The sequence below is a fragment of the Taudactylus pleione genome, unplaced genomic scaffold, assembly GCF_031769625.1.
Source record: "Taudactylus pleione unplaced genomic scaffold, aTauple2 ptg000519l, whole genome shotgun sequence".
Taxonomy (NCBI): Eukaryota; Metazoa; Chordata; class Amphibia; order Anura; family Myobatrachidae; genus Taudactylus; species Taudactylus pleione.
Window position 1 is genome coordinate 5,639,204 of NW_028284921.1, and position 25,111 is coordinate 5,664,314.

At 43.1% G+C, this 25,111-nt stretch overlaps 1 protein-coding gene across 2 annotated transcripts in view; it reads left to right on the forward strand.

Moving 5' to 3' along the window:
* Window positions 1–247: 247 nt before the first annotated feature.
* The window catches only part of GABRB1 (gamma-aminobutyric acid type A receptor subunit beta1), a 594,351-nt gene continuing 569,487 nt past the window's right edge, over window positions 248–25,111 (forward strand). For both annotated transcript variants that reach the window (XM_088450554.1, XM_088450555.1), the window contains exons 1-3: window positions 248–393; window positions 574–665; window positions 860–927. In XM_088450554.1, coding sequence (XP_088306680.1) covers window positions 314–393; window positions 574–665; window positions 860–927 — 240 coding nt within the window. In that variant the 5' untranslated portion in view covers window positions 248–313. The remainder of the gene's footprint in view (window positions 394–573; window positions 666–859; window positions 928–25,111) is intronic.

A 25,111-nucleotide genomic window follows, 5' to 3' on the forward strand; every position in this document is an offset into this window, starting at 1 on the left:
CCCTGAGCCTTGGCCAGAACCGCAGCTCCCCAGCGATCCCTCTACATGCACTAAAGCACGGGTCACGCCAGAACTTTTACAGGATTTGCCCCTGTGGACGTGTTTTTTTTTTCCACGAGAAATCTTTTTTTTTTTTTTTTTCTTCTCTCTCCAGTGTGTGGATGCTGCCTGCAGTGCGCATGCGCCTCTCTATTAGGAATTATCGCCTGGCTCCAGACTTTAGTTGCATTCGTGGTATCTTCTGTCATTAGGCAACATTTTCAATTTTTTTTTATTTTTTATTCTTCTTTTTATAATATATATAAACTTAGTAATGAGGAGGCTACAAAACAGAGGATATTTCGGGATTGCATCGTTTCCTGTGATGGTAGCCATGGTGTGCTGTGCTCAAAGGTGAGATGGTGTTGCTGCAGATACAGTACATATGTCTGCTGGTGTTATTGTTATTAATTGGTGTGCTGTGACAATGCTCATATATGGGATGTAATAGGGAGGGAGGGGAGAGGGGAAGTTGTCTGAATGCTTGCACTTTAGTGTAGATACTGACTCCAGTCTATACTTCTTCCCACCCAGCGTTAATGAGCCCAGCAACATGTCATATGTGAAAGAAACAGTGGATAGATTGCTCAAAGGATATGACATCCGTTTGAGGCCAGACTTTGGAGGTAATGAAACCAATACATGATCATATTGTATACATGGTAATGCAACACATCATCTCTGCTTCTTGCTGATGCGCACAACACATTGATTGCTCATAATAAAACAAAATATGTATTAGCCATCCATCCTGGAATATACATGCATATTGCTCCTATGACAAGTCTGTGTATAATTGTTTTTTTTTCTTCTTCCTCAGGCCCTCCCGTTGATGTCGGGATGAGAATTACTGTAGCCAGCATAGATATGGTCTCTGAAGTCAACATGGTAAGTACATGAGTACATCCTTTGAATTAAAAAAGAGAGAGAGATTGCTCCGTATTCACAGCTGAGTACACAGCAACTTTGTGTCAACTTGGTCTTCTCTGAGCTAGTGAGGTTGCTAATTGTCCTGGTGATGGATAAAGCTAATTGTATATCTTTATATTTAATTCTGAAATAGGAAATGTCTCCAGCTGTTGTGCACTGTATGTGTGTTTGTTTCTCTAGCCTACTTCAGTACCATGGACAGCTCTGCGTGTTCCCGGCCTGTTGCTTTGCTGGTACTGGGAGTAAATTGACTGGTGCTTTAGTCACTTTGTAGAACGTAAGAGTTGCGTCACTGTGATGGTGATTGATGTTTCTCGTGGAAGGGTGGGGGTTTGTTGCGGAAGTGGGGTCTTACTGAGCTTACTTGTGCATGTGAAATCAAGTTGTGATGGAGAGAATGACTCACAGGGTGACTGTGCAATAATGTAAAATATACATTTAACTATGGAGTAGAAAATATTCTTCACATATTATTTTACATCTGTTTTTTAACTGGAATTTGTAATGTTATGCTGTTTGTTTTGTGTTCTTAATTATTTCTCGTTAGTGCTATTAAAATGAAGGCTGCATTTGAAAAAATATATTGTGCGTTATAATTTGCCTGTTTGAGTAGATACTGTACTCCATGGGTGAAATCATTCTATTAAAACTGGTTAAGAGCTGTGTAACAAGGCAGCTAATGTTTTTGAAATTCTTTTAATAGAAAGCGAACCAATAGTCTACCACTGCAACAATTTTGATGTAACACTGAACAAACTTTACATGTGTCTTTTAGTTTTGTTTGAGCATAACTTTATATCATCATTTTACCATAATTATTAATGTGTTCTTAGTAATAATGTACCTTAAAAGTTAACTTTGTTTGTGAAGAACTATTTTCCAAGAAAATTAGGTTATCTTTGTTGTAAAGCAGATCTGCTATGTACATACAATCATATCCAGGGCAAAGACCTAAACTTATCATCTTTTGGGAATCAGTATGATTTACGGTTCTAATCCCGACAGCGGCAGGCCGACAGAGGAGGAAATCCTGATCGTTTATTAAGGTGAGTATAACTAACCTAATGCCCCCCCCCAACCCTAACCCTCCCTTAGGGGTGCCTAACCCTAATCTCCCCCCAAGTTCCTAACCCCCCTCTAAGTGCCTAAACCTAACCCCCCCTTCCCCGCAGCCTAACCCTAAGTCTCCCAGAGGGGTGCCTAACCCTAACCTCCCCCCCCCAAGTGCCTAACCCCCCTCTAAGTGCTAAACCTAACCCCCTTTCCTGCAGCCTAACCCTAAGTCTCCTGGGGGGTGCCTAACCCTAACCTCCCCCCGGGAGCCCCTAATCTAACCCACCCCCGCGACTGTCCGCGCCCGGCTTACCTTCGATCGGTAACCTGGGTGTCGGGCTCCCGGCTTAGGTCTAATGACAGGCGTCGGGATTTCAGCACCTGTCATTTGTAGCTTGCCGGGATTAGACAGTCGGGAAGACAGTGGTCGGTTTGCGACCGCTGGCTTCCAGACTGCTTCCCATCTTTTGTATCAGAGGGCAACATAAATGTATGTGTTTCTTTAGTTCACTGTAGTTTTTTATCTTTTCTTGGGGGATTATTACTTTGATTTCTATTTTTTTTGTTTTGCTATGTTTTGCATAGATCTCTAAAGGCCCCGACACACAGAGCGTTATAGCAGCTGATCCGACAGATTGGGACGATATTGTAGCTATATCGTTCCGTGCGTGGGCATGATATCATCTGCTGTGTGCTCCCATGGGATCGTCCGTCACGCCTCCAGATCTTTCTGCATGCACAAAAGATTTGGAGAAACGATGTACGATCCCATGCTGGTCTATGCGGGGGTGGAGGGGGGCCGGCATATCGGCAGTCGGGCACCAGATCGCTCCATGTGTGGGGACCGCTCGATATGTCGGCCATCGGGTCATGGATCACATCGCTGGGTACACATCGTACTGTGGCCCTGATTCAGAGCTGCTCGCAAAAAGCACTTGCTCTGAATCAGGGCAGCTGCTTTTTTTAAAACCATCCTCCTGGCCGCTCGCTAAGCTGTGGGTTACGACCCACAGCTTTTGCGAGAGGCCATTTGATGGTCGTGACCATCGGGCTTGCGAGGAGACCCTTCTGGTAGGATCTCGTCTGCCGCAAGCCCCACTGGTGATGTCAGTAGGGCCGCCCACAAACAGCAGGTGTTCCTTCAGGAACTACTCCGTTTGTCCAGCCACCCCTGGCCCTCCCCGTCTACAAAACGGGGTGAGCTGTCGATCAACATTGACAGCCACCCCGTTTTGCTGCGAGCCCCGGAGCGAGTGATTTCTCGCTCATTCTGGGGCTCGCGCACGCACAGTGCGCACGCCCCACATTCGCACTGCCCGGCCATCGACCTGCTTGCAAGCGGGTCTGAATCAGGCCCTGTGTGTACCCAGCTTTAGTGAAGTGTTGTTACTGTATTAATTTAAGAATGCAACCAGCTGGATGCTTTAGTGTGCATTCAAAGTGAATGTACTTTAATGCATATATATGGACACAGTCCAGATTTTTTAAAGTAACAAACATATTTACACTTATAATTGAAGAGGTGTAATTGGGATGTAATGGGGCATTTTCACTATTCAAAGTTCAGAGAGAGTGTTTATGGATCTGCGAGCTAATGCTGAATACACCTTACACCGACCCAGCGGCCCACTCAACCGACGGAGCGACCGATTTGGAAAGCTAAACAACCTTACCAATCAGCCACTCAATATGTTTGGTCAGACATCACAACTGGACGGGCATTTAAATTTGTCCACCCAGTTGTGATGTCAGTGTTGGCGGTTCCTGCGGCCACTGTACGGGTGGTCGTTGGGTCACCCGTATACACCAGCAGATGTACAGATTAATCATGTGTACACTTGGACAGATGCACTATGCCAGTGTTTCTCAAACTCGGTCCTCAGGACCCCACACAGTTCACATTTTCTAGGTCACATGGCAGGTGGACAAGTGTATTCACTACTCACTGACACATTTTAACAGATTCACAGGTGGAGTGAATTACTTCACTTGTGAGTCTGTGAGGAGACCTGTTAAACATGCAGTGTTTGGGGTCCTGAGGACCAAGTTTGAGAACCTGTGCACTATGCGATATGTCATATGGCATAGTGTGTACTCAGCTTAAGGGTAATGACAGCATAACTTTAGCTCCTAATACACACTGATGATGATGACTGACAGACAACCAAGTGTTAGGGATGGGTGCACCACAAAAAGGCATATAACTGCATACTTGTGCATATAAGCATCTTGTTCAATGTACATACGAGCTCATTCAGACCCGCTCGCTACATGCATTTGCTCGCTCCCAGCATATGTAAATCCAGCGCACACCCAGCAAGGTAGGCGATCGCACACCAAGGCATAAGCACGCCCACTATGTCTTGACGTGCGATCACTTTGTGTATGCAGACGCCCACCAGCCATTCATAAGACGCCTACTTGCGCACGTCATCCCCTGGAAGTGCATGAAAACATTGGTACATCGAGCACCATTGGGTGTGCTTGCAGCGCTTGAGGTAGACTATACTCTGCCGCAAGCACTGCGATCACTTCAGTATGAAATACAACCAGGTAACGTGTACTATGACTCTGCCTGGTAATTATGCACACCTCTAAAACAGCATTGAAACGCTCAGGCACGCCTGTGTTCGCACCTCCACTCCCCCGTTTCTAGAGGCCAGCCCCTGTCACCACCCACAAATGGCCTCTCCTGTCACTCATTCAACTGGGCTGTCTATGCTGGGCGAGCGATGTATACGCATGCAAAGATTGCAAAAATTGGGCAGCTACGAGCGATCGCTTCCTAGCTAGCGGGTCTGAATCAGCACCATAGTGCGGGAGAGCATCTGTCTGATCTCCGTCTAACTCTGCATCAGGTCCCATGTGTGTTAAAACATTTGTTTCAGGGTAACTCTTGTATTAGACATGGCCTATTTATCAAGTTTTAATAAGTGGCCTATTTATCAAGTTTTACTAAGGGGCCTATTTATCAAGCTTTCTTTTTGCATGATCTAAGGCCAGTTCAATCATGAAGAGACAACAGTTTCTCTTGCAATTTACTAAGGGCAGAACGCAAGCAATATCAAAGATATCGTCTGTGTTCAGTTCAGCTATGTAACTCAGAATACACAGTCCCTATTTTTTTAAATGGGGGCTGTGGTCTTCTCCACTCAAGTATATCAAGTTCCGAAAAGGACGTTTTTCAGAGCTTCATCCCCCTATAGCTAACGCTTTCTTGAGATTGTGCTAGCCATTGTACAATCTCATATTTATTTTGCGGAAAAGGTTTTTCGTATCCTTATCCGCTAGTCTACATCACAAGGTTGTACATGCTCAGTAGGGCAGCAAGGCCAGAATCTGGTAGTGAAGTGACAGTATTAGACAAAGTTCCAGCAAGAGCAGATAAATGGCCCCAAAAATTAAGAAATTTTCATTTTTGGGGCCCCTTCTGTCACCAGTGATAAATAGTCCTCTAATATTTGCAATATTGCATGAACAAAAACTGCTAATGAGTCTGATATTATTAACAGTTGTTGAATTAAAGTAAACAGAGAAAGGAATAATAATTTCAGGGAAAAATAGAACGTGCTTTGGAATTTCAGACTACAGATCATACAAAGCTCAGGTTCAATATTTTACATGCTTGAATAACAACTAATGGATGTTTAGGCGTACACGACAGCTCAAAATTGGTGTGGTAAATATATTTTTAAACTTAAACTGTACTAATATCAGAATAGGATTGTCAGTAGTTTAAGAATCGCCATTCAATGTTTGCTTGCATTTTCTAAGGAAGTGAAATAAATGTCCTTATTATATGGCATATAGAAAATTAGAACCCATGAATTATATATAATGTGCCAGACATCGTAAATTAATATGATTTTAAATTGCTATTGAGACAGTTAACTAAGACGTTAACCAGATGGCATTTAAATGTGTGACAATCATGTGTTCGCAACAAAACATAGCATGGGAGGTCTTTTATATTTAGAATCTGAACTACGCTGTCAGTGTCTTTGGAGAAATTCATACAGTAGCTTGGTTCAACTGTCTGGTGGATAAGGTTTAAACCAAAGGCCCTCACACACGGTACGATTTATTAAACGATTTTGCCATTTTCGATCGACTGTAACGACAAATCGTTTAAAAAGTGCCGTGTGTGGGCATGATAATTATGCAATGTGCGCTCCCGCGGGTCGTTCTTCGTGGTCGCTGATCTCTTCAATATGCAGAAAGATCAGCGACCTGTCGTCCACGATTTGCATGACATTGTTCCGTAGGTATGCACGCTGAACGATGTCATGGAAGTCACAGATGCCCGCACGGATCAGGGAGATCTATCTGTGCTACATGCACAGTGACATGCGGTGAGGTAAATGACTGGGGAGGCACTGGCTAGTATCAGAGCCAGATTTACATATACATATATGAACCTGAGGGTTCATGTGGGCATTATACAAAGGTACAGCAGTATATAGTGCTGGAAATTTGGTGAGTTTTGATCAGGGATGTGAGGAAAAGGTAGACAGGGGAGGCAGTGCATCACCTACCATACACTTTTTACTCCTTAGTTTTGACTCTAGAAATGATTAGAATAGTACAAAGAAGATATTTATAATATTTGCTTTACATTTTTCTTATCATTTTTATAGTCAAAATTCTGGAGTACACCTAAGTATGACAGGAGAGGCTCTGCCTCACCTGCCTTACCGCACTGCACATCACTGCTACATGCATCTGTGTGTCAATGACACAGACGCACGGATGGGTCAGTGAGAGCCATCTGTGCTCCTGTGTTTAAAAAAATTAAAACCTGTATAAAAATAGAAAAAAAAATTATGTGGTTCCCTCCCTAAAAGAACAACCAGCACCGGGCTTTGGAGACCCAGTGCTGGTTGTGCTAAACACATGGGACAAACGACGCAGGGGTACCCTGTATTAAGCACAACCAGCACCAAGCTATTCAGAACCAGTCCTGGTTGCCAAAAGATGTAGGGTTCCCCTGGGTTTTGATCCGATTCTGGTTCTGGAAATACAGGGAGAAAAAATGCATAGGGTTCCCCTGTAAATTCCAGAACCAGCACCAAACTTTTTCTAGTGGGAGGGGGGGGGTAATGCCACAGCCAGGGGAACCCTTTCACCGGGTCTCCCAGCCACAGCATTACCCGTGATCGCTAGTCAGCCCAGACCAGAGATCCCTGGGGAGCTGGGGACCCCCCCAATAAAGGGTCCCCCTCTCCAGGGCACCCCAGGCCTAGTCTGATAGCCCTGGCTATCCCCAGTACTCCTGGAGCGGTGGGTGCCGCGTTGATTATGTAGTGTGGTGCAATTGATAGTAGTAAAATATGTCTTTTGCTGTGTATCTACAGGTCCATTCATAGTGGCCTTGGCTGTAGGGCATTGTTACATGTTATGCATGCTTGAAGAGAGCAGCATCAGTTGGGTTCTCCATGTACCCTTGATTCTTATTGTCACAGACTCCTCTTGAAAAGAGATGCAGCATGTTAAAAATAAGGTATTGAACTTTTTTATGCATTGCCAGCGGTGGTTTGCTCTATATCATTTGCACTCATGTCCTGCTGTACTACAGATGGGAATACGGGCGTTACATGGACACTGCATGATAAAGTAGTATAATCTTGGAATGAGCATAGTCCTACACAAGATACATTTGCCATGAAAGGTACTATTACTATTACTGGTTAGCTCCCTGCTCTGAAATTGGACCTTAGTCTTGACAAAGATTTAAAACTGAAACGTGTTGACAGATGGAAGTGTGAGTGGCTATTCCCCTTTTTTTCAGGGTAACTTTTGGAGGTACGTCCTAATTTCACTGTTGCACTGTCGGACCAGTTGTGGGGGTGCATTATGAATATACAGTTTTTGTACCTTTTTATTGTGAATTAGTCTGTTTTTATCTGATTTTATTATTAGTTTTATACCTTGCAAAGGAACAATAATTTTTTTTAAAACTTTACTATTTTAAATCACATGGCACCACACACCCACAAAGCCACTCTGAGAAACAGAAGAGAACCCAAAGGAACTGTTATGGGATTCATTCCATGTTTAATATTGTGAGTGGGGGTATGCCCATTATACTCTGGGTTGATAAAAGATACCTTTTTGTGCATTGAATACCTCTGTATAGTGTGAGTGGGCTACGCTTTCCATTTTATTTTCCTGGAGTGCATAAGGATTTGGAGAAATTGCATTGGAGAGTAAAATAAACCTTTACTGTATATGTGTCTCATACCAGTTGAAAGTGTGAGTGGGGTATGCCCTTTCCTTTCTACGTAAGGATCGTTGTTTTAGGATACTATCCATGTGTCTACTGCCACTTCCTACCTATCCACTCTGGGTGTCCTTGATGTGAACTTTAATTAAAAACTATATTACACATTGGATATATTTTTATGTTGTCTTTTTTTACATACCACTGAAAAATAAAGGCAGGAACTATTTATACATGGGGACAAAGAAAAAAGACAACTGTGGATTCCGAATAAAGGAACATATTGTATGAATTATTTGTGTTTGGAATCAGCGTCCTCTCTCGGAGTGGCACCTACCTGTTTGTTTTGGATTCCTCTAAAAATGTAAGCTCTTACAAGCAGGGCCCTCTCTCTCTCTCTTTGTCACTAATTAATTACGTAGTCAGCATGTTTAATTATGTATATCTGTAAGTTGTGCTCTTGTATGTAATAACTCTGTCTGGAGACCATTGTACTTTGTACTGTGTACAGCACTATGGAACCCTTGTGGTTCCCTTTAAATAAAAGATAATAATAATATTCACTATATGGCTACATACTCAAGGTTTGCTATGTTTGTTTTGGGTGTGCAAATATTTTGTCCTCACAAGATTTTTATTTTTAATTCTTGCCCTCACAGTTATAGTACCATATACTCCACTTTACTCAATTTACATCTACAGTTATTTGGACTTCATTGGTCAGGATGAAGATACAGAACTTGCAAGTTGTATATATGGTCTTGGCAATTTCCCCCAAAAGACCAAACTATGAACTGACATTGAAGCTGAGTAGTTACCTGCCTAGGGCTTCCATATTCCAGTTGACCACATTTGATGAAGAACGTTCCACTCATGGTCTTCTCTTGCAGCCTTTGGAATCAGGCAACATCATCTTTAAACTTAATCTCTACACCAGCCTCATTATGTCTTCTTAAAATTTCCATCAGGTTTAAACACAAATGGCTTTTCTATCTGGGTTGATAGTGTTATCAGGTTTGTTATATGAATTGACCCTGTCAGGAACTGTCCCTGAGCTCTCAAACTTACAATCCAGACTGCTTTTTTTTATAGAGCATTTTCGTCAATATTTACAAAAACATGAATTGAATTAGTCGGTATTTTTAAATGATTTTGCCAATTCTCATTATAATTTAGAATCTAAAATTCTGGTAGGAGATCCATTATTCAAGTCTTATTTGCACCTCTAATTTAGAAATCATTACACTATTGTGTTTTCTTTTCCTCTTTTTTGGAGTGTTCTGGGTAAAGAAGAAGGTGTAGAACATTTGGATTAGAAGAACACTCAGTTACTTGTTTTAGTCTAGTGCTGCAGGAATTCTTTGGTGATATTTTTATATAATTTAGAATCTGTTTGTATGTTTCACTCTGCATCTTAATGATTAATTTCTTCTATATATAGAATGTACTTGCCTACTTTAACTGGAAAAAATACTACATTGAGATATAAAGGTATCAGAAGATAGGAGTTAAGCTGGTTATACACCTATACAATCCTTGACAAGATCATCCAATAACATTAGCTGATAAATGGCTGATAACACTCCTGCAACGATCGGGATCGGGAGGTTGCATCTTATGTGCTGTTCAATATTTATTGCCTGACCTTCCAATCCCATAGAAACCCGTACACACTGAGCTATTTCTAGCACAGTGTGTACAGGTGCTCGCAGGGGGCTCAAAGGGGGTCAAACTGGAGCACTGTACTCGGCTGATCATGAATCTTTACCCAACCAGCGAAGTGATCGCAAAGGTGTGTATCCAGCTTTACCCTCACTTATGAAGACTTACCTAGAACACTTCTTGGTATCTTGTCCAACTACAAAATGTGTATCTTTTCTCCATATCATTGAGCCTACTTTGACTCCAATGTTTTTCCCAAACTGGTAAAGTTTTAGGCTGAGATCAAAAATTTTCTAAAGACTTTGACTGACAATATCTTTCACCAGAATTCTTCCTTCTTCCGTTACTGATTCCAGGGGGTAAATTTACTAAAGTGAGAGTTTTTAGAAGTGACTTTTAGAAGAGATGTTGCCCATAGCAATCAATCAGATTCCAGCTATTAACTTCTAGAAGGTGTTAGTTAAATATTAAGTAGAATCTGATTGGTTGCTGTGGGCAACATCTCTTCTAAAACTCACTTCTAAAAACTCTCACTTTAGTAAATTTACCCCCAGGAGTCCATAAATTCCTTAATAAATTGTTACATTTGCAGAGCTTCAGCTTCTCAAACAGTGGCCTTATAAAGATCCCCTAACTACCATAAGGCACCCCCTCCTCTTTCCTTTATAATAAATACAGTTTGCTATATCTTTAGAATGGAATTCATTCATTGTATTGTGAATAACTTATCTGAAACTTTTGCAAGACTTGACTTCACTGGTCAAATCACTACAATGCTGAACAATTTTGAGTGTACTCCTTTAATCAAATAACTAATTCCATAGTTTTCAAATGTGTGTTATATTTGTCACTTTGGTCTAGAATGCTTCTTGCTTATTTATCGTCCAAGGATGGGATCTATTACCCTCTCCCGCAACCCACCTGCCCAATCCTCATTCCCTCCCCCATCCTCATTCCCTCCCCTCTTTTACTGCCCTCTTTGCTATAATGAAAATGAAAGTCTACTGTTGAATTTCCTTATATTATGTAAATTTTCTCTTCTACTTAGATTTCTCGGGTTGTCGTTACATTTTTTCTGTTACAGTCATGTTTGATATTATTGATAGCGATGATCCATCCATAAAGATACTTTTTTTAATCTTTTTATTTAAGGTTTCACTGGATACATAATTTGTATTGCTGCCAAAATAGATGGTAACAATTTATACCATAACAAAGAGCTAAAACACATTGCTGAACAAGAAAAATCAACAGCAGATTGCCAAATATACCTACATTTGTAACAAGGGAGCCCTTTACCATATGGCACAAATATTCCAAATGTGTCCAAGTGGTATAAATATTGAGAAATAAGTCTAAGTGGCACAATTATGCCAAATGAGTCTAATATCCCTTTTACACCAACCGAATAACCCGGGTTATTGCCGGGTCAATCCGGGTCGATGGTCTGTGTGAACGGCTTCCAGAAAAAAATCCCGGGTTGATTTACCCGGGAATCTTACTCAGGTTGAGAGCAGGGTTGAAAACGGGTTGTTCCCATGTCATGCGGCAGTGTTAACGGGTGCTACCCGGATTATTTTACCCGGCTACATTCTGCTATTAGCGAATTGGAGCTTCTGGGGTGCTGGCAGATGATGTCATTTGTCAGGGCCCTGCAGAGAGATGCACACGCAGCCATTACTTGCCTGCCTAACCTCCTGCACACAGCCTGCACCACAGCCTGACCAACTCCCACAAAACGAAGGCTGATACACAGGCTGCCACGGTCAGAACTGCAGCCTGCACCACAGCCTGACCAGCAGCTCTAAACGCAGGCTGATACACAGCCGTAACAGCAGCCTGAGCCACACCCTGTTGCTACAGCAGCATGTGTGCTGCATCGAACTGGACCGATGCCGATATCCGAGAGCTACTGCTCATCAGGGCGGAGGAAGAAATTAAACACCAGATGACCGGCACAGTGAAAGATGCAGTAGTTGTACCACAATATAGCCCAGATGCTGGAGTCCCGAGGGATAAAACGCACGCAGCAGCAAGTGGTCAATAAATTGAAGGCCCTGCGTAATGTGTTCACTAAAGTGCACGATCATAACCGCAACAAAAGTGGTGCAGGCCGCAAGGAATGGGTGCATTACCAATTGTGCTACAGCGCTTTTGGAAATACAGCGCTTTCAAACCCCATAGCACTGTCCTCAATTGTGCCATCCTGCTCCAGCCAGGAGGAGGATAGTCAAGAGGTACCGGCTACACAGGTTACCCTGCCGTCCTCGCAAAGCAGACCAACATCACTGCTCCTACTGACCGATGAACCTGGAGAAGGTAGTGGGATGGATTCATCTGTGAATGCTGACAGGATGGATTCATCTGTGAATGCTGACAGTATCGCTTCCACCATAGATGAGGTAGTTGAGACAAGCTCAGAGACTGCGCCCCTAAAAAGACCCCTTGGCTACGCGCTAATAGTAAGTATTTTAAAAAATAAAAACACCAACATTACACACACACACACACTACATTCACTTAAATCCAAATGGTAACTGTTGCAGAGTGCTGCTAGCGTGCAGGTAGATAGAAGGCCACAAGCACATGTACGCAAACACCACTGCTATCTTTACGTCGGCTCAGTGCATATTATATATATTTTTTTTGTTTCTCCCCTTTGCAGTCTACAATGTGCCACCCAAAAAGAAGAAGCTCAACAGGTCGGAGCAAGCGGCTAGAGCGATGACTTCTGTGATCGTGGAGCATCTCCGTGAATTGGATGCCGATATTCAGAGGCTGAAGGATGCTAGATTGGATCGGTTTCTAGAGTCCGAAAGGCAAATGCAACAGTCATTTATGAGGCAATTAATGGATATGCAAGAGACAGATGTCTTTTTTTGAGCGCACATTTGCTCGTGCTTTTCCCAACCAAACACAGGCTTTACCACAGGCCCCAGTGTACCCAGAACACAGATTTGGCCAATGCAATATGGGCCCAATTATTACAACCCTAGCACTAACCCTAAAACAACACAAACAAACCAAGAGTCACCACAGTATACAGTGTATAGGCAATTGCCGTAAACATGGCCGGAACATTTGCTATTTTAGTTTTGTTTTTTATATTGTGTGGCTAAAATTATAATGTTTTTTGGGTGAAGGCACTTTTCATTTTTTTATCACTTTTATAGTGTATTGTTTTGACTGCAGGGATAAGGCACTTTTCTTTTATACTGGGCATATGATGCTTGACATATGTTTACACTGTTTTAATACTTTTGCAATAATCTGAGATTATGTTAAAACTGTTCTATTAAAAAACACAATATATGCACATGGTTAAAGTAAAAAAAAAAAATTTTCAACCAAATAAACCAAAATCATGTTTGGAATTTGAAATTTTGCATTTTATTTTAAACCAATAAGTGAAGGTTTGTTGCAATCGTGACCCGGATGAACTCGGCGCTGTCCTCATGCTCCCCCACGTAGCTTACTGCATCACTTGTAATGCCCCCCACCTCAGTGTCCTGCACATTCAACTCGGGAAGGAAGTGGTCCTTTTGAATTTCACAAATATTATGAAGTATGCAGCAGGCTGCTACTATATGGGGCATGATTTTTAGGTCCACATCATTCCTTTTCATGAGACAGCGCCAACGTCCTTTTAAACGTCCGAAAGCATTTTCCACAGCCATCCGGGCAGAGCTAAGGGTATGAGTGTAGGTGACCTTTTCCGGGGACAACTGTACATGTTGGGTATAACCCTTCATTAGCCAATGCTTCAACGGATATGCCGCATCGCCAGTGATGTGGACTGGGACCTCCACCCCATCTATGGTCACCGATTTCTGTAAAAAAAAAAATATGGTCACTATATATGTATTCACATGGTGGTCAAGTAGGTTTCAGAAATTTCATGTATTTTACAGCACAATATGTTGACAAATACTTTGGAATATCATGCATTCCGCACCATTACACACTTAATATTTTGCTAAAGCACATAAGTATAGTGGACATAAAGAGTAAAAGGACCATATATTCTTACCTCTCTAGGGTAAAACCATCCACCCCGCTTTTCCTCTGCTATGCTGTACAAGTCAGAGTTGGCTAGTACTCTGGCGTCATGTGCCCGTCCAGGCCAGCCTATGAAAACATCTGTAAAACTAAAAAAAAAAAAAAAATGAGTATTCTACCAACAAAAAACAAAATAAAAGTAGCTATGAAAGAATAATTCATACAAATTTACTTACCAGTATCGGTGGTCCACAACAGCTTGAAGAATAATGGCATGCCATCCTTTTCGATTATAATAATCCACAGGGTTTTCATGGGGGGCGATGATGGGAATGTGGGTCCCGTCTATGGCACCAGCACACTGCGGATACCCACACCTGAGGAAGCCTTGGATGGTTTCATCTAGGTGCTGTCCTTCTGGCAAGGAGATAAAGTGCTGGTACAGGGTATCCACTAATGCCCGCGTCACCTGGTAAATGATCTTGCAGACTGTGCCAATCCCAACACCAAATAGACAGGAGAGTGTGCGGTACTCTCCGGGGGTAGTATACCACCAGAGTGCAATGGCTAATCCAGTGCTGGTGCCAGTAATTCCAATATATAATAAAAGGTGGCATGCGACATCCGAAAGTGTTCCAGCCACTGCTCCACTTGGAAAGCTTCTACAGTCAGCATGAAAGCTTCTCCATGGTGGCGGTCTCTGGCCCACATTCTTCTATTTCATCGTGGTCTATCTCATCCTGGTGGTGATGTTGGCTGATATCAGTGCTCTCCTCCTGCGCAAATATTGCCGTCGAAATCTGGCCCTATCAGCCAAGAATTGCGCTCTCCTCCTCAAACCCTGCATAAGGTGCCACATCATAAAAAGGTGCATCCAATTCTCTGTTGCTGAAATCAACAGAAAGCTGAAAACAGTGAGGACATCGGGAATACCCACATGTGCTCCGTCTGCCATCATTGCTGCAATGCTGTAAGCAGTCCCCACCCCTCTCTTTTGTTGCCTTTTGTGACCTCATCTTTGTCAGCCCTTAAAAAAGACCATTTTTAATGACATCTATAGGGAAAAGCAGGGAAAAGCAGGGATTACCCGGGTTCAGTGTAAACGGGGCAAACCCGGGAATAACCCGGGTCGAGTTGCAGTGTAAACGGGGTCTGAAGCCGAGTTCGACCCGGGATTGACCAGTGTTCATATTCCAGGGTCGGACCCGGGATTTTGGTGTAAAAGGGGTATTAGTGGCATATGTGTAGTACTAGTAACAGATCTTAATGAGATTATCATAAAGAATAGTGTGTAGAGGAGACAAGTGGTATGGAAATGTGGAGGAGATAGGCTAGAAAAAGAGAGTTGGGTTAGGTGAGCCAGGGGATATCACCTCCTGAAGTGTGGGGAATTCGTCTCCTTCATGTTGAGGCCAAATAGGAGTGTTGTGAAAGTAGTGCCAAGTATCCCATATTTTGTAGAACTTTTTTTATTGTGTTGTTCTGTAGACTTGTGATATATACTATATTTGATAGGAGTCAGATAGGATTAGTCACTACTGGCATGGTGGGGAAGGAGATTATCTTTTTCCAGTTGTTTGTTGTCTGGAGCTTGCCTGCACAGTACATGATCATAATTATTTGGCAGTAGATAATTGGGATGAGAGAGGCTGAGCCTTATGCATATAACATTGGTAATCAACACTGCATTATCTTGTCCAAAGGATGCTATATAGGGCCAGGACCACCAGTAAATCTCAGGTGGCTTCATGATTATCATGTGTCAGTGAATCCGAGGCCAGGATTGTATGGTACAATAGGTAGATGACACACCTTCTCTTCTAGGGGAATAGGTACAGAGCCTCTCTGTTTGGGTGAGTGGTCTGGCCTTCACTGTTTTAAAATTTGAGTGAACAAGATTTCACCCATGTGGAGTCTTGTACTGGCCTGCTAGGGCAATATAAACTCAGTTTGCCACATTGACATATGAGAGATTACCCCCCCACCAGTACTTTTCTGGAAAAAAACATTTCACAAATCACATTTTGTTAATTTTTTATTCCATACCTGCTTGTATTTTTGTGTATGTACATATACACTGTAAAATGTGCCGGAGTGGGCCACTGCAGTTAGTTTTCCCAGTGGAACTACTGTACAACCTGCTAATTCAAGTGTTTGATAATGAGATACTGTGTTAAAATGATGTTTGCTCTCTCGAACATCACAGTACACAATTTTAACATTACAGGCAGTTTAAAACAGTGGTTTAAAGATGATATCACACTGAGATGTGCTATGACCCATTTTAATAAATTAGTATTTTCGTTCTTACAGAATATATTATAATTTGCGACAGGTATGAACCACCACGATTTTTTAATTGCATAACTTAAATTATGATTTATGTTTTAATCTTACAATTGGAACACCTTTAAGGGAAAACAGTGATTATAATATATATATACATGACTTTATATTGAAAATCTACCAGTAACTACCACAAAGTATATGTGAAAAATTCAGATATTTTCCATAACTGATAATATTTGACACTATTAGTATTAATATTGCATGATTGTTGAAAGATCATGTTTGATGCATCTAGCAGAGCGCTTGCCATAGCTTACTGTAGTGCACCAATATGTTCACACTTAAAGAAATATCCTGGCATTTTCCAAAATTTATGGCTGTAACAGTGATGACTTATTAAAACAATCAAAATCCCTAAATTATCGAGTTCAGATAAAATTTTTTATATTTAATAATGCTTACATTTCAACAGGCATGGCACCATTGCCTTTAACCCAGAACATCTTGCGGTGGTTCTTACTTTAATACTGTAGAGGGGCTGCCTAGGCTGCAACATCCCCTCGCCTCGACCATGGTCCGACCTCTTCCCATTGCGTGTGTACAAAAAAAGCATGGGGGAAAAAAACACAATCAAGTCTTGCCCGTGCGCATTAAAAACAGCATCGGCGCTAGGGGCTGCATCAGCTGCAGTCCCTAGAAGTCGAATAAGGCTGCTATAATAAAAGCAGTAGAGGCTTCCCATTGAAAGTGCTCTATCTGCTAAAGGCAGTCCGGACTAGCAGTCCCAGGAACGGAGAACTCCTCCACCTGGGACTGCCTGTCGGAAGTGAGATTAGCAGAAAGCACTTCCAATAGGAAACCACATCTGCTTTTAATATAGCAGCCACAGGAGGAAGGTAGGAAACTACCACTGTAGTGAGGCTGGGGACTGGGGGACTGGGAACTCACAAAGGAGTGTTGGATTTTACTGGGGAGAGCTGCCCTCAGCCCCTATGTAAAATATGTCACTGTACAGAATGCAGACAGGGAGAGGGTGATAAAAAGACAGGAAGATATCTGCTTTGTTTTTATTTTTTAGTATCAGGGAGATATGCTGGTGAATTAAGCATAACTTAATTCGCACCAAGGTTCCAGTAATGCAAGACAATTATACCACAACAAGAATGAAAATAATAATAAACGATTTATACTCAGGTGAAGACACAATCATCAATGGTATAGATGATCATCTAGTCTTGACACAGTCTTTAAGTTGGGGGCACAGCTATTGTGAAGCTCATTTTAAATAGTCAAGTTATAGGGGTCAATTCAATTAGTCATGAATTGCCATCGTAATGTCATTGAATGCTGGCAATGGTGCCTCAACTCGCCCTTCTCATATCCTGATCTCGCTTCGGATTTGTGGATTTTTGTACTATGGGTCTGCGAACAAAATCAGCGAGTCTGGAAGTACTGTAAGTTCGGTATATAGCTGCACCTACTCAATGCTAATTAACCCCCCATCATTTTACACCATACACCATACACTTCTCTCTCTCTCTCCCCCTCTCTCTTTAATACTAGCTTTGTTTCCTTCTCTTTCTCTTCAGTATTCGCCCAGTCTTTTTCTCCTCGTCTCTCTCACACTCTTAGCATTACCTGTTTTCTTTTCATATCTACTTTTGTACTTTTTTGGACATCCGCATCTTTTCTCCTCTAAAGAGTATTTTTTTCTGTATATGGCCTATGCATCCCTGTGTGCCATATTCATTTCTTCTGTCCTGCTATACATTTTTGATTGCGGATAATGTTGTGTTATTGCCATTAGTTGATTTTTAGGAGCATCTTTATGGTTGGCTCAAAGGGTGGACTGCCAGGGCTAATGCCCGGGCGCTGTGGCCTGGGGGCACGGTGACGTCATGTCTTCTGATATCATCACGCCCAAGATTCGATAACAGGCAGCATCATAGTTCACGTCACCTGGTTGATTTTTACACTGAACTGCTCTCAGTGCTTGTGGCAGGGTGCAGACAACCACAAGCGCTGCGGTCAGATTTGATGGATCCCGATGTACCGATGGTTGTATATACTTCCTGGAGGTGACGTACACAAGTGGGCAGCTAAAGACAGGCTGGTGGGCGTCTAGAAATAAAAGGTGATCGCTCACCCAGACATAGTGGGCATGCTTATACCTTGCTGTGCGAGCACCTGCCTTGATGTTACTTAGCTGAATTTCCATACGCTGGAGCGAGCGCCCGCAACTCGTGAGCGGGTCTGAATCAGGCCCAGTGTGTGACATTCACTCCTGGCTCCAGCCAACAGATGGACCAGCAGGTTTCATTAATTTACAGGTGAGGACTGAGAACTACAGTAGGAGGAGAGGGAGGGGAAGAGAGGTACATCATATTTATATCACATTCATTTGGCAGCTAGGTATAAAAATGTTACCAGAGCCTGTATGCCCTTATTAAGGGGGTGCCCATTTTTATAATAACATTTCTCCCAGATTAGCCATTTAAATCTGGACAGACTAGCCCCATGTCCAGTATATAGTGTAGCCCAAAGCTAGCACGCAATGAGGTCTATGTACTAAGCCTTGGAGAGAGATAAAGTGGACTGAGATAAAGTACCAACCAATCAGCTCCTAACGGTCACTTTTCAAATACAGCCTGTAAAGTGACAGTTAGGAGCTGAATGGTTGGTACTTTATCTCCATCCACTTTATCATTCTCCAAGGCTTAGTACATAAACCCCAATGTTTTCTATGCCAATGTCGAGTATAATCTCCATGTTATACAGCGTTCCGGAGATGTTTTTGATAGAGGAGAGGGGACACACCAAACAAAAATGTTCACCCAGGGCTCCACATGGTATAGAACCAGCCCTGTATTTTTGTTTTCTTTTTGAGGTTGTATATGTTGAGGAGTAAGTTAGTATGGGAAATATCAGATGTGTTTGGAGATTAAGGACCTCATTCAGAGTCGGTCGAAGCGGCCGCACGGTCGTACGCCATCGATGTTCGCTATACTGCACATGCGTAAAGTTTGCAATGCGCGTGCGCAAACTAGCCGCTACGATCAGAAATTTCTCTCTCCTTGAACACAGCTAGGTCGGTAGTTTGAGTGACATATTGAGGCGTTTGTGGGTGGTAACAGGGGAAGGTGCTTGAAAACGGGGGAGTGGAGATCCGAATGCAGGTGTGCCTCATTATGCGAACGGCGTTTTATGGGAGTGCATACGGTTTATGGGAGTGCATAATTAACAAAGTAGCGTCATGGCACATGTGACATGGGAGGTTTTTACACTGACATGATCGTAGAGCTTAAGAGAGGGTATGGTCAACCTTAAGCTCTACGACCAGCTCCTATGGTTCCCGATGGTCTCAATTAATCCTTATATGCCCGGAGATGACGTGTAATGCGTACGAGAAGGGGGCGTATTTTTTTGTCTTCCGACCGCTTCCTCCCCTTGGTCGGTCAGCTACCAATCCGAACTTAGGGACGCAACTTGCGAGGGAATCATTTGCATATCCGGTCCCTTTTCCCGTACGACCGTGCGGCCGCTTCGACAGACTCTGAATGAGGTCCTATATGTGTTTATTATGCCGAACTCGCTGACACAGGTGGGAGGGGTCAGAGGTCAGAGCAACTGTCTCTAACTTCCAAAGTAAATAAATTGTTTTTTTGGCTTTATAGATAGTTAGATAGTTATGAGATAGATAGATAGATAGATAGATAGATAGATAGATAGATAGATAGATAGATAGATAGATAGATAGATAAGATACTTTGTTTAATAATTATTTAACAATAAATTGTTACAAGAAAAATATTTCTTTCAACCATATTTTTACAGCTGTTATGAAGTGGCAGACTTTTAAAAAAAAAAAACATTTTACATTAACAAATGAGTTATGTACTTTATAGTGTGGTTTTATCGCCTCATAACTGTAATATTTTCCCCAGCCAGTACAAAGGGTCTATGTCAAGGGTTGGTTACGTTCAGGAATACTGAGATGAACTAGGCCACCAGAACATGCAATAAATACAAAAACTTTTGAAACACACATTTACTTCCTTCATGTTTTCCTATGGATTATAATCTGAAACTGATGGGGCTCCCGTGGACCCCAGAAAATTCCCCATCTGATCAAGGTAAAAGCCCTGTGATCTTAATTTTTATCATTTTATTGTCTGGTCTACCCATCTTCTTAAAGGGAGGCATTATGAAGCCCTTTCTTCCCACATCACTGTGTTATGTTATTGCTTCAGGGGAGTTGAGGGACTTACAGTAGGTGCACACCCAAACTGTAGTCATGATCCAAAAGCCAGTCTGATTGTTTGAATTTGAGTTAGTAAACCGTACATATGCAATGTGCTTTTTTTGTGAAAATGTTTGTGAACATTTGTGTTCTAAAGGCGTCCTGTCACAGGAACCGCAGCATCAGATTACCATCTTCAAGTTTTAAGTATTCTGTAGCACAATCTTGTTCACATTACACCGCACATAGTGCCTCTGATTCACATTACACCACATAGTAGTGTCCCTTATTCATGTCATGACACACAGTAGTGCCCCTTTTATACAATGCCCACATTAGTGCCCCTTATACACAATGCCCTGCATATATACAATGCCCTATATATATAAAACACAGGTAAACAGAGCTATAAGAATTCTTTTCTCAGTTAAATTTACACAAAGGTGTAAGTCGGGTTAGTGGAAGTCTCTCGCAGTTCCCACATCCAGAGGGAGGTAAAGTTGGAGGAGGCTGCTTGCTACACTGGGGGGGCGGGCAGGTGGTCAGTGCCGGAGGATGCTGCTTACTACACTTAGGTGGGGAGAGGTGGTCGGAGCAGGATGGAATAGGCTGCTTGATATACTGCGGGATGGGGGTTGGAGGTGGTTGGAGCTAGAGGAGGCTGCTTGCTACACTGCTGGGGGGAAGGTGGTCAGAGCCGGAGGGGGTCCGTAATGGAGGAGGAGGATGGTTGTACTCATGTGTGTGACTGTGGGGGGGGCTGGCTACAGCAGTGCAGGCTGCTTGGGGATTGGTTGGAAGGAGCTGGCTAAATGTTGCGGGGAGGGGTTGCTGGCTATGCTACAGCTACACTGCGGCGCGGGCACACGGAGGACAGGGCCGAAACTAGGATATCTGTCACCCAGTGCAAGGCAGCAATTTTGCGCCCCCTCCCTTCCTGTACCTGAAGTTTGTCCTTGCTCGTCCATCCGGACGGCTGGCATAAACCCCCTGGCAATGAGCATAAACCCCCCTGGCCAGTAAGGACCTCTAGCATTTGTCTCCTCTTTGGCGGCGGCCATTTTTGGATGGACGTTTTCTGAGTCTGCAGCCCCCAAGCCACCTTGAGTCAGCTTTTTTCACCCCCTGCAATCTGGCACCCGGTGCACGTGCGCCTCTAGCCCCGCTAGTTGCGGCCCTGCGGAGGAGACTGGCTACACTGATTCATTGTCGTGTGAATGCAGCAGCGTGACAGACTTGCACCGGAGGGACTGCAACTCTGTCTCTTTGTGTCCCCGCATTGTAGGGATAGGGCCCAGGACCGTGCTGCTGCTGCTGTGTGTGTCCTTTCTGTGGCCAGTGCCAGCAGCAGCAGTTCACTGAGGGAAGCAGCTAGATCCCCTTCCGTAGATTGACCATGACGTCATCAGCCAGTGTCCAACATCATTCCCTACCATCCAAGTGGGCATAGAAGGGGAATATAACCATGTGGCGAGCGTAGCGAGCCATCGTGCCCGAAGCGTGGCGAACGAAGCGAGCCCACGAGGGGTTAAGTTTCTTTTTTTGGTGGACTGTGTGGCAGGAAACTACACTTCCGCCCTCAGTGCATGTCACTTCCAGGTACAGAATCTGAAGTGGAAATAGTCTCTACCGTTCACTGAGTGTGTCCGTCCGAGCAAGGTGGGTGGGCCAGCCGAGGCTGGAGGGTGGGCCGGCCGGGCAAGATGGGCAGGCTTAGCCAATAATAGTAGGTGCAGCGCGGATCTCCTTCAGAGTGACAGCCGCAGACCTGCAGCTGACAGTTTCTGAGGCCAGAGAAGTTGGGCGGACAGAGGCGAAACTGGTTCCGCCTCCAATTAGAACTGACGGAACGCAGTTCCTCCCTGTTCCGTCCCATTTTAACCTCTGAGTACATTAACACAATCTACAATTTTTTTGTTTACCAAATGAAACATGACCAGAAATTAATACGGCCCTATTAAAACAACAAGGATTTTTAATCAGTTCAGCTTAATTTCTTTCAATATAGCACAATGTAAAAAAACAAAAAACATATGTTTTTAACTTGTATAATTACTGCAAGTAATTATACAAGTTAGTTGTTATACGGCATTACATTAAAAAGTAAATAGTACGATATTTTATATGTTGGAGATAACTTCTTATAATACAGACGTTTTTTTATTCTCATTGTTCAACTAATTTCATTTTAGGTGACCATTATAGCTACTGTTGTACACCGATAGATTGTAAAACTAATGGGTCACTCAGCCCATAATTTACTTAACATAAGTTTAGTATTCAGACTTAGGGCAAAATTTACTAAGCGGCGGGTTCTAAACCTCGGGGGTTTGCTGGCGGTTTGGTGGCGGTTTTGCAGCAGTTTCTAAATGACAGCCCTGTTTTATTCTATTCTAAAATGTATTCTGACTGCTGTTTTGCAGCAGTTTTGACCTTAGTAAATCTACGGATAGCAAAACCGCTGCAAAACCGCCACCAAACCGCAGGGGTTTAGAACCCGCCACTTAGTAAATTTTGCCCTTAAAGTTCATAGAAAAGATCATTTGCAAACATTGCTGTTAGTTTTTTCTGCTGTCACAATCTACACTATGGGATATCCGGCAAAGTGCTGCATTAGTTTAAGAAACAGCATTAACAACAGGGCAACATTCGTCCAGGGGCCCCACACAAGGGGAGTTTCCACACACATAGCTACAGTACTGTATATCACCAATGTGGGGGCACCGTGGTATAATGTGAACTATTGTTTCTGTGTGACATAATTATCACAATCCGCATCTTTAATACAGATGTTATAAATATTTTTTACATGGAAATCTGTTTTGTGAAAATTAATATTTTTATGCAAATTTATAATAATGCTCTGATAAGAGCCCATCCTGGAGAAGTGTTAGAAGCAAAGTTATAACTTAAGCTATCACTCTGCTTCCTGCTTCAGGTCCTCGACGCAAAATGTGCATGCGTGGCCATTGGCCGATGAATGCAACAGTGAGGGGACACGGAGAGGAATCTTGGCGCACAATGTGCATGTGTGCCCATTGCCCAGTGCATGCATCAGTGAGGGGACACGGAGAGGGTTCTCATCGCACAATGTACATGTGTGCACATCAGCTGGTGCATGCGTCAGTTAGGTGACATGGAGAGGGATCTTGGCACACAATGTACATGTGTGCCCATCGGCTAGCACATGCATCAGTGAGGAAACATGGAGAGGGATCTCTGCGCACAATGTGCATGTACGCCCATGAGCTGGTACATGCGTCAGTGAGGGGACATGGAGGGGGATCTCATTGCACAATGTGCATGTGTGCCCATCAGCTGGTGCATGCGTCAGTGAGGGGACAGGGAGAGGGATCTTGGTGTACAATGTGCATGTGCGCCCATCGCCCTGTGTATGCATCAGTGAGGGGACACGGAGAGGGATCTCATCGCACAATGTGCATGTGCGCCCATCAGCTGGTGCATGTGCCAGTGAGGGGACATGGAGAGGGATCTTGGTGCACAATGTGCATGTGTGCCCATCGCCCAGTGTATGCATCAGTGAGGGGACTCGGAGAGGGATCTCTGCACAGAATGTGCATGTGCGCCCATTGGCCGATGCATGTGTCAATTAGAGGACACGGAGAGGGGCCTGGAGGAAACAGTAGCCCGTCCAGTAGCCCGATACAGTAGCCCATAGGCTACTATAGGCTACCGCCATCTTCGCATTCCAGAGTTTGGTAAATCCGACTGCATAGTAGCCCCCATGGAAACCTTTGTGGGCTGTTTAGTAGTCAGAAATGGAGGGACTGTGGCAGATATCGGAGCTATCTGCTGTGGTCCCACCATGATAAATTCTGGGCATTCTTAATATTTGCAGGTACCCCCTGAAAATGGGTGTTTTAGGGGGATATCCTTCAAATATTAATTGATAAAAAGGCCCCATAAAGTGAGCTGGGAGCATTGCAGAGTGACATTTGTGGAGCTGGTAGTATTTACACATTATACTTTGTAATTAACTCCCCAGCATATCATATTAAGATATCAAGATCATTGCCCTTGGGCTACAACAAACCTTAATTCAGCCCTGATTAGTCTTGCACCAAAGTAAGAACTTTCCATTAGATTTGACAAAGTTGCATGGTGTAAAAAAGTGATTGTAGGGGGATGTGACTGTGAAACCCCAGAATAAATACTGTATTATTTTTGCAAATTCTAAAATTGGTTCTAATGTCCTTATTTTCCCATTACAGGGCAACATACTCGTAGCATTTAATAACAATAAAATGCAAAACATTTATAATGATATGGAGAATATAAATTAAAATCTGTAGAATTTCAATTTACTAAACTAAATGTACAGTGCAGTTGAATATTGTACTTTTACACTAATAAACATGAACTTCACTATGAAGTCTGTTGTCCTTTACGTTAGGGTCAGACAAGATTTTTAGAATGCAGCAACCTTCTGACTAGGATGCTAAAAAGTTTTTACACATTTATGAGTGGGCATCATCAGGGCCGGCAACAGAAATCTCGGGGCCCAGTACACTGATGTCTCTGGGGGCCCTACCTTCTCACCACCACCCCCGATCCCGCACATCCCTCCCCTGCATGTGTGATATGTGAAGCATGAGAATGTTAACTGAAAGATATGCCAGCTTTTAAATAAAAAAAATACACTATGACTTACCACACTG